General features: G+C 39.7%; 1 protein-coding gene across 1 annotated transcript; it reads left to right on the top strand.

Moving 5' to 3' along the window:
• Nucleotides 1-3,730: 3,730 nt before the first annotated feature.
• Nucleotides 3,731-10,131, top strand: trib3 (tribbles pseudokinase 3). Its single transcript, XM_080025387.1, has 4 exons — nucleotides 3,731-4,225; nucleotides 7,029-7,304; nucleotides 7,433-7,725; nucleotides 8,253-10,131. The coding sequence occupies exons 2-4, from the start codon at nucleotides 7,029-7,031 to the stop codon at nucleotides 8,740-8,742; spliced, it is 1,059 nt and encodes a 352-aa protein (XP_079881513.1). The 5' UTR covers nucleotides 3,731-4,225; the 3' UTR covers nucleotides 8,743-10,131.
• The last annotated feature ends 363 nt before the right edge of the window (nucleotides 10,132-10,494 follow it).

Genomic DNA, 10,494 nt, shown 5'->3' with positions numbered 1-10,494 from the left:
GAACCCTGAGCTGCATTGCTTAAATCGAGCAGGTAAACACAATCAGGTGGGCCAAATTGAGTGATGAAATGGACCAATGTAATGAGAGATCTTTAGGGAGCAAATTGGGCAGCACTAGATAGAACAGAGATCAAACCAGGTCAGTTTAGGCCCACCAAAGTGAACCCATAGAGGTCAGACACCTAAAAGGGAAAGAAAATCTCAGAGGATCTTAAGAATAGAGTTGTGATGTTGCACATTTGTCCGGGGACAGCTATAAATTGATTTAAAACAAGTTTGAGCTCCACCGGTCCACCTTGAGGCAAATCATCTAGAAATGGAGAGCTTAAACAGTGACAGAACATCTGTCAGAAGTGCCACAAGAAAAGTGATTTTTCTGGTAAAGGCCAACTCAAACATTACATCTGGAGATTTGCAGACCATTTGCCACCACCGTTCTTCACTTGGTAGAAAGCTCTCTTGGTGGCAGGCAGAGTTGCGTTTTAGCCCAAACATGGAGGTGTTGGTTATGACTAAACAGTTCAATTTTGGACTAATCTGTCCACAGAATAGACTTCCAGAAGACTTAAGGTATCTCCAGGTGCTCTCTGGTAAAGCAAGAGACAACTGTGACAAGCAGTTTTGTTATTTTTTGAGAGCAGAGGCTTCTTCAGCAACCTTCCCATGAAAGCCATGTTGATTGAGTTTTCTTCTTATTGTGGAACCATCTGTCCCAGAAGCTGCAAGAGGGGTCTGCAAATCACTACATGTAATGTTTGGGTTGGCTTTTAACTGAAAAATCACTTTTCTTGTGGTGCTTGTGGATATTTTTGAAGGAAGTCCACTTCTAGGCAGATGTTCAGTCACTCTTAAAGCTCTCCATATATGATTTGCCTCGTGGTGGATCGATGGAGCTCAAACTTTTTTTAAATCAATTTATAGCTGTCCCCAGACAAATTTGAAACATCACAACTCTATTCATGTGATCCTCTGAGATTTGCTTTACTCTTGGGTAACTGACCTGAATGGGTTCACTTTGGTGGGCCTAAACTGTTCTGGTTTTATATCTGTTTTATCTAATGCCGCCCAATTTCGTCCCTAAAGATCTCTCATTACATTGGTCCATTTCATCACTCAATTTGGCTAACCTGATTGTGTTTACCTGCTCGATTTAAACAATGCAGCTCAGGGTTCACAAACTTTTGCACATACAAAAGTTGGCAAATCATTTGTTTTGTCTGTTTTAACAATTGATTTCCGGAAAAGAAAAATTTTGAAGTGATAAACAAACATCTGTTATTTCATATAAAAAATACTGGTAGGCCTATTGATAAAAATGAATTAATAATGTTTAAAATAAATAAAATTACAAAAGGCTCAAGGGGTTCACATACTTTCAAGCAGCACTATATATATATATTTTTTGCATTTGTTAATCTTGCAATCGAACTACTTTTGGGAGAAAATATTTATTGTGCCACATTTCAAACAGACAAATCTGACACATTTTGAAGTCACTATACCAAAAGTTTTTGTTTTTGGCTTTTTTGACACTAGAACCGCCACGGGGTCAATTTGACCCATGGCGGTTTTTCAACTGCCCATAACTATACTTTTACGAAATATTGAAGCCCCCAACTCTTTGACTTTTCCTAAAATGGTGTTGTGATGCTCTCCCTATGGTTAAATAAAGTCACAATTAAACTGGATTAAAAAAACATGCATTTATACCTAGAACCGCCACACTGGGTCAATTTGACCCGCACAGGAAAATGGAATATTTTTGAGCAGGTTGCTAGGCAACGGCATTGTTTGGGGTCCGCGATCTGACAACTGTACGTGCAGTCATTCATAAACACTTACAATAGATAAGAGATGAAGATAAATACCTAACAACATTAGAGTTACTAAGTGAAATGAGTGATGCCAGTCTGATAGCGAGAGATCTGAACTGAGCGCTGTCTTCCACACACCACAGCTCGCAGCTCAACTGACAGACAGCTGACTCTGAGTGCTGTCTGTGAGCCGGACAGAGAGCGTCGGAGGGATCCTCCGCCTCAAAACGTCAACGTGGGGAAAAATTAATGAATAATCAATTAGAGCTTACCTAAAAATAAGTTTGCCTTGTTACTGTTTATTGTATTTAGGATTTTAGCTCATTTGGACGCTGTTTTGACCTTCTGTTTTCATTACTAGGCTATAGCCTACTTGCAATATTATATCTACTTTCAGTTTCATTAGCCTACTGAGTCGCTACGAAACGTGATTAGTGTTCTTAAAGATACTTAGATTATAAAACAAGAGGTCCAAAACACAGATGATTATTAAACAAACTAATTTATGACTTTATATCACACTAGAAATGCACGGGTCAATTTGACCCGCCTGGCGGTTCTAGGTATTTAAATAGAATGCTGGCGGTTCTAGTGTTAAATGCTACCCAGTGTGTCAGTGTACAATTAAATAATGTCCCTGAAATAAAACAAGCATCTGTTGTTTAAAATTAAATCTGATGTCTTCTCTGTGCTGTCTCTGATATGTTTAACGTACAGCCTCCTTCACATACCAACTGAAAGATACACTCACCTGTCTGCCTGTGTCTGCTTAACTTAACTTGCTATGTGAATTGTGAACAATATTTGTCGGTAAAAAGGATGTTTTTTTTTGTTAAAACAACAAAGAGATGTCTCACAAAATCATCAAAGGATGTTCCCTATAGAGAAAGTAAAAAAAAAACTCTAAATTGCAAGGATACAGTGTTGTTAGGCTATTTCTCATTCTCATAACCGGAAATCTGTCAAAAAGATATCATTTCTGTTTTAAAAAGAAATCTAACTGCCTGTGTGTTACCACCATAGATAGTATAGGTTACCACGCAGGTTGGGTACATTTTATGCTACCTCATACTTAAACTACTCCGCTACATTTCAGAAGAAACTATATCCACTACATTATCGGTTGACATGCTACTTTGACTCAGATTAATTCTAACAAGTATATTTACCACCTAACGATGCAATATTATAGATAAAGATAAAACTGTATTAATCAATAAACAAAGTGGTAAATAAGATAAAGTTTAGTGATTTACACATAATCATTTACTTAGTTACATTATATTATACATTAGAACTGTTAAACATCATGTGCAATATAACTGTTCAGCTTTATGTGCATATGCCTATCAGTGTCCATTAAATGTACAATATCACTGTTAAATGTTCACCAAGTGTAAAACGTTCTTTTTTATAGGCCTACTTATTAACTATATCAGACTGTCAGCTGATTCACTTTCTTTTGTATACCTGTTTACTAATTTAACCGACTGTTACTCTTTTTAATACACTGTTAGTTAGGCCTACTTACTTTGTTTACCATTTATTTTGGATGATTTTAATATGCCCTATATAGCCTATACTCTGCACTGTCCTTTGTTGTTGTAACAACATAATTTTCCCCTCTGTGGAAAGAATCATTACCTTATCTTATCTGTTCTTGTAAAATAATATTCACTGTGAAATTGAAAGTAGGTTACAATTAAAAGTTGCGAGCCCCTTCTATCTAGCCTATAATTATGTTTATTAATAAGGGATCATATCGAAACTGCCATGTTTGGTCTCGTGCCAGTTTTCTGACGAATGATCGGCTCGGGATTGCAACATCTAGGCCCCGCCCCCCGCTGGATGACGACACCGCACGAGGAATCAACGTAACCAAACCAAACAGACAGAGGATCAGTCCGGCTGGAGAGTCTGCGGAGGAACAGGGTCAGAGCAGACTGTCCGGGGACTCGGACTGGCTCTAACATTAAAAAAAAAAAACCTAAACACGGAGGTTTAATTTAAACTGGAGTTGACTCGCCTCAGCTCCGGATATTTGTATAAATACCAACTTTAATGTGTAGCCTACTTTTTGCTCAACAGTTCCGGTTGGAGTTCGACTATTTTTTACATATAAACGGAAAAGCAGCTCCACACCCGGCAGCTGACTGACGACAGGTTGCGCAACAGACAAAGACGTCACCCCCGGAGAGTTCGCTCCAGTTCTCCCAGTATAAGAGCTGCTGCTGGTCCCAAAGCCGGAGTCACACTTCACAAGAAAACCCTTGTTTTTTAATTTATTTATATGGCTTCAGCAACTTCCGTTTCAGAGACAGACAGAGACCATCAGCTCTTCACTGACTCTACTGGGTTTCTACTGGTTTCCTTGTTGAGCTGCTGCAGTCTGTCAGTTTGAAAAGCACAAGGTAAGAAACTGACCATGTGTGTAGCCTTACTTAAGGTACAAAATACTTTTGCCTTTGGCTTGAAAGTGTAAAAAAAACATCCTGATAGCTACTGGAGGTGGTTGTGCTCATTTTGAATATAGCTTTTGGTTTTAGTTTAATCCTTTTAGTTGATGTTTTGTGTTAAATGCAAAGTATAACTAAAGCTGTAGTGAGCTGCAAACACTAGGCCTACATTAATATGAAAACTGTAAGCTAGGGATGGCCATTTAGTATTTTTTCTTTAACCGGTTAACCACAAGAATTAACGGTTATTAACCGGTTAACCATTAAGATTTAATGTAGCCTATTTATAGTGAAATACCTGAAGCATTATAGCAGGCTCCCAACCTTTTTTTGTTTATTAATTTAAAAACTATTCAGGGACCAGTAGCCAATTTAAATGCCTACAATTTGACATTCACACGGCACCTTGTATGTTGTGAGAAGAGGTCTAGTATGCGAATGTAGGAGCCGAAAGTGCAATAAGTGACTGAAATGTACATACATTTACACACACACAGGCTTAGGGGACGGGTAGCCATTGCGATATCAAAATAAGAGTCCGGATTTGAGAAAAATTAAAATGAATTACATTTTTTTTTAACCGTTTAACCTTTAGTATTAACCGGTTAAAGATCTTCTTAACGGTTAACCGGTTAACCATGGACATCCCTACTGTAAGCTATTTAAGTAACAAACTTTATTTGTTTAGCACTTTTCTGAAAAAAGCTCAGTGTGCCCAGTTGTCATAGAGATGAGTCTGTTGACAAGTGAGAAGGACATTTCCTCCATGGTGTTTCACCATTTGGGAATCAGCTGAAAGTTCTGGAAAAAGCCAAGTCAGAGGGCCATGAGTTGGGTTTCAGAGAAATATTTGATGCCACTAAAGGACGACTGGGAAACTGGGAAGCCAGTGAGTCGCCATTCAGGCTCAATTATATTTCAAACAGTTCAAATGGACAGAATACGTTCCAGCAACCTCTGCAATTGTTTGATATGTTTATTTATTCTGCTGTCAAACACATTTAAAACTTTATTGTATGTTTGCTGCAGCCTGGATGAGCACATATATGATTAAAACAAAGTAGCCTAATAGTGACAGTGACTCAGTTACAGCAGATGGTGCTTAAATGAAATGATAAGAAGCAAAACAAATGACAAAATTAAAATATATAAACATTGAATATGATTAGGACAGCGCTGTAACATTTGAACAAATGTGAGTCTTGTGACCCTTTTGGTCTGATCAGTAAGTCATGTTTTCAGAGTAGCAGGAAAAAGTTAGTGAACAATACCTTTTAACATTTAAGAGATTGAACAAGTAGGCTACTGATGATACTACTAAAAAAAACTGCTGACAGACACTACCCTAATATCAATAATTCTACTACTGGTACTGTTAAATTACACTTCATAGTAGTGCAAATAATACAGATACATATATAAGTTACAATGTGAACAGAGCAGATTGCCCATGAAGACAGGAGGAACACTTCTTGGAAAGGCTTTGTCTAACTCTGAAAGAGGACTAAATAGAGTTTAGTAGAATCTAGTCTGTGTTTTTTCAGTCTGAACTCCGATTGTGCAACAGGCCAGAAAGTGGTGGAGAAATCCTTCACAAAGCTGACGAGATGAGACATCAGGCAACACAGATTCACTCTGGGTGTGTGTGTGTGTGTGTGTGTGTCAGGGGATGATGTTGCCTCGGTGACGCTGTGACTCAGGTTGTTTCACCAGAGTGAAAGCAGTATTGGCCAACAGCAGGTTTTCACCACAGCGACCGCAGGGCAGGCTCAGAAAAACGTTAAAGAAAGAAACACACACTTTGACTCAGAATATGTGTGTGTGTCAGCTGTTAACTGTATTTAAAGCCTGTTTAAACTATAAACTGTTGTGCTCTGATGCAACAGTCTGAAAGTTGAAGCGTCCGTCAGCTTACAGGAAGTTGCATCATGAAGCCTATAGACACGTTAACAGTGTAACATGTGAGCAGCAGAGACGCAGAAAACAGTGAGATGAGAAACTAATAAAACATTTCATACTGGACTGGAAAACGTTACTGAAGAGGGTTTAGTCGAGGGAGGAGCAATGCTCAGCAGAGCTGTCTTCTGCAGAGGGTGCTGTGGTGCAGGAATAAAGTTTATACCACAACCAATTCTTGAATAAAACCAACTATAATTACATCTCTTCTTAAATAAAGGAATTCCACAATAAACAATCTACATAGAATTTATGTAGCTTTTCTGAGCTTTATACTAAGTTTGAGCTCAATGTTTATTTGTCCGGCTGCAACTTAACTGTTCTCGTTCTTGTTTTGGATCAGTAACTGCTGGTCGTCTAAATAGTCAACCGCTTGCTAACAAGTTCACAATCAGTTTGTTTTTTTGCTGCCACTAAGTAGCCATACAACTGTAAGTGGGTATCAGCTTACTCTGAATTATAACTCTTATTATATGTCTGTAATAAATGATCAGGATTTTTTGTTTTCAGCTGGTTAAAACCTGAAAAACCAACTAATCAAATGATATTCTCATAGACCTCAGCTATAGTTTGTGTCTTGTGCCAATTGGCAAATTTGGGCGTTTCATCATATAGGATAAAGCTGTGCACTTTATCACCTGGAAGCATTTAAAGAGTTGCACTCTTTCACACAAAAAGTTCAGATCACTTTTGTTCCTTAAACAGGAGATAATATTCAGCAGCTTTACTGCAGTCTGACATCATATCAAGTTTTCAACGCCTTAATTAACCTGATGATGTCACATTGTTTCTCCAATCACAGATGAATGTGGGTGTGGCCGCAGCCCGGTCTCAGCTGTGTCTGAAGAGGCTATTGGATGAGCCCCAGAACAATTTACTGAAATGCAAAGTGGCCCGTCTCACTCCACAGCCCCCAGCCACTGGCCTGTCTCCCTGCCTCCAGCCCAGCAGCCCCACCCAGTCCCACCAGAGCCAATCAGCATCCAGGGTCGGACAGTACTTCCTGTTTGAGCGCTGTGAGGGGGAGGAGACTTACAGGGCCGCACATGCACACACCAAGCAGCAGTACACCTGCCAGGTAGACCACCTGCTATTGCTTAAACTAGCTTAAATACAACAGATACTGCTGTCAGTAGCTAAAAATACACAGTGAAAAACAGTTTATCATGTTACCTTAACTTTCCGTCGTGGTTGTCATGGTTCCAGGTGATTCCTCTGCGTGGTTACCAGGAGCGGTTGGCTGCCTACGCCCGGATCAGTCACCATGACAACGTCTGCTGCCTGCAGGACGTGGTGATTGGCCAGGACAGCGTGTACGTCTTCCTGCCCGGTCACCATGGCGACATGCACGCCTACCTGCGCAGCAGGAAGCGTCTGGGCGAAGAGGAGGCGGGGCTTCTGTTCACCCAGATGCTGAACGCCGTCATGCACTGCCATCGCCACGGAGTTGTCCTGAGAGACCTCAAGCTCCGCAGGTTCGTCTTCATTGACAAATACAGGTAAGACTGACGAGTACTAAACTACTTATACTCACAATACACTGTAATGCATATTGCTATATCCACATAGTTCACTGAAAATTTAGAAACAGAACTGAAATGCCAGTTGCTTTGTACGATCTGGTCTTCTTAATGAATCACAGTGCATTTATTATTATTGAAAATGTAGCTAACAAATTGATTTATAAACAATTTAATTCAAAACTTTAATTCAAATTCAAACCCGGCAATTCGAGGCAACTAGCCATATTACTTGTAGTTCAAAACCAGCTTTAAACTTGATTTTTTTGTTTTTGTTTTTTGTGATTTTTGGAGCAAACGACACTATTCAGATATCACCAAAAGAAAATTCACAATATATTGCCTCTTCAATTTTTTAAGACCGCCCTAATCAGGGGAAAATAAGCATCAGTAGGAATACATATGAGCTTTAATACCTGTTATCTAGAGATTACTATTACTGTTAATAGTAGATACTTCTGCTCTAATGCTGATTTAAGTATGGCCCGTTTGGTTTCCGTTTGCAGGACGCGTCTCGCCCTTCTCGGCCTCAATGACTGCATCCTCCTGCACGGTAACCATGACGACGACTCTCTAACGGACAGACACGGCTGTCCTGCCTATGTCAGCCCTGAGCTGCTGACCAATGGGAGCGGGTCTTACTCGGGCCGCGCCGCAGACATCTGGAGCCTGGGCGTGTCCCTGTACACCATGCTGATTGGACGATACCCGTTTCAGGACACACAGCCCACCGCACTGTTCGCCAAAATCCGCCGCGGAGCCTTCAGCCTCCCTGATTGGCTGTCGCCACAAGCCAAGTGTGTGATTAACTGCATGCTGAGAAAGGAGCCCGCAGAAAGGCTGGTGGCCTCCGAGCTGCTGATGCACCCGTGGCTGACCAATCGCTGTGCGCCACATCACAACACTCCCAAGACGCATCACACCTCACACAAACCACTACAGAACAAACAAGAGGAAGACGACCAGGTGGTGCCAACATGGACAGAAAAACACTAACACACACATGTTTATACTAGTGAGGACATGAAGTGATACAGTTAAACTCCCTAATTTGACCACAAACATTAAACTCAACCTGCTTTTAGGGGTGACTGTTTTCTCCAAACAGCCTTAAGAGGTCAAAATCAGATGTTCTCACTCAGAGTCAAAAACCCTAATTGGTACTCAAAAAGATAGATATACTGCACCACACACACACTGACTACAGACAGTCTCATCCTGGATTACTTGACCACCTCAGGTGCCTTATTGTGTTTCAATTCAAGCTCCGCCTCTGTATTAATGGGGCGTGGCCTTACAGAGCGACTGCCCCACAGGCCTAAACCTCATTTCCTCGTCTTCCACAAATCAATCGCTCTGCAGATGATTCTGAAACAAGAACGGATTGTGTGTTCCAGACGTCAACTCGAAAACGTGGATGTTCCCCTTCAACACAGAGATAATCTAAGGACTCATTGATCATCTGGTTACATGATCATAATTTCTGATCTAAGAAGTTGATGAAGACGCCATTAGTTTTTAAAAAGGGAACTAAAATGTGACAAAGCTTATTTTTTTTAAGTGTTTACATTTCCCAGTTGCTCCCTAGAATTATCGGTCAGTGTTGGAAAATAACCAGAAATAAATAAATAACTTGAGAAATTAAAGAAATTCAGCATAAAGTGGTTTGAATTCAATTCAGCTTCATTCTGGCATTAAAGCATCAAAGTGTCTCGTATTTTTCTGATGGTCACAGTTTTAAGGGAAGCCCAGTGCTGCCACAATCTTTAAAAAAAAAAATTCAGGTTTGTTTTCTCACAACTTCACTTAACACTTGACTTGTTTTTGTTCTGCAGAACTCTAATAATAATTGTATTAACAGGCTTATTCTGGGACACCTCTTCTTCTATGTGACAAAAGTATCTCGCATCAACCATCATCCCAAAATAATAACACTGTAAATTTGTGAGCATTAAATACAATTTCTGAAATGTACCAGTAAAATTAAATTTCAGGATTACAGGATCCACCATGTGTAGAATAAAAATAAAAATTATGAAACTGTAATTTAACTTAATGATTCCTGACACACCAGTCCTTTGATCGATCGCTGCCCGACAGACCTGCAGTCAGCTGACAGGATGCCTTCTTCTAGTGTCATTCAGACCTCAAGTTACAGCTAGAGAATAAATAAAGATGTTTCACACACTTTTCTGGTCCCAAACTGGTTCTTGTTTTTTCCATCACTGAAATCTGACACACCAAATTTGCGTATTAATAATGCTATTGTTATATTGTCTTAAACAATTTGTTGTATTAATGAAATGCTGGACATACATGCCTGAAAATAATGACATGTATTAATAGCAAAAAGAAAGTAATAAGGATGCGATTTAATAATAAAAACTTTCTTCGCTTTGAATGGCTCTCTTTGATTTGAAGATTTGTATCCAGCCTTAGCTTTACAGATCGACAGACTTCTGTACTACAGACTATTAAATAATAACAAAGCAGGCAGCCATTTAACTTCAGAGACGAGGTCACAGCAAAGAAAATGAAACGGCCTCAAGTGTTCAAGTTATAACATTTTACTTAACTCTACGACGACAAAACCTGTAGGGATTAGACACTATAGGCAGTTTCTCAGACACCTGTAGAACATACAGAACATAAACCTCTAGAAATGCAATCTCTTTAAACTGCTGCCCCAACAAAGTGTAAAAACCACTGCATCCCGTAATGTGAGGCGTAACATGCCGACTATTTCTT

This window comes from Ammodytes marinus (genome assembly GCF_949987685.1).
Source record: "Ammodytes marinus genome assembly, chromosome: 4".
In the NCBI taxonomy this organism is placed as follows: Eukaryota; Metazoa; Chordata; class Actinopteri; order Uranoscopiformes; family Ammodytidae; genus Ammodytes; species Ammodytes marinus.
Note: the sequence above shows the minus strand (reverse complement) of the source record. Positions and strands in the feature narration are given on the sequence as shown.

Bases quoted from the DNA above. Each gene is read 5' to 3' on its own strand.
- trib3 (XM_080025387.1), top strand. From the start codon at position 7,029: ATGAATGTGGGTGTGGCCGCAGCCCGGTCTCAGCTGTGTCTGAAGAGG. The intron at 7,305-7,432 runs GTAGACCACCTG...TCATGGTTCCAG, and splicing joins AGCAGCAGTACACCTGCCAG to GTGATTCCTCTGCGTGGTTA. The intron at 7,726-8,252 runs GTAAGACTGACG...TTCCGTTTGCAG, and splicing joins GTCTTCATTGACAAATACAG to GACGCGTCTCGCCCTTCTCG.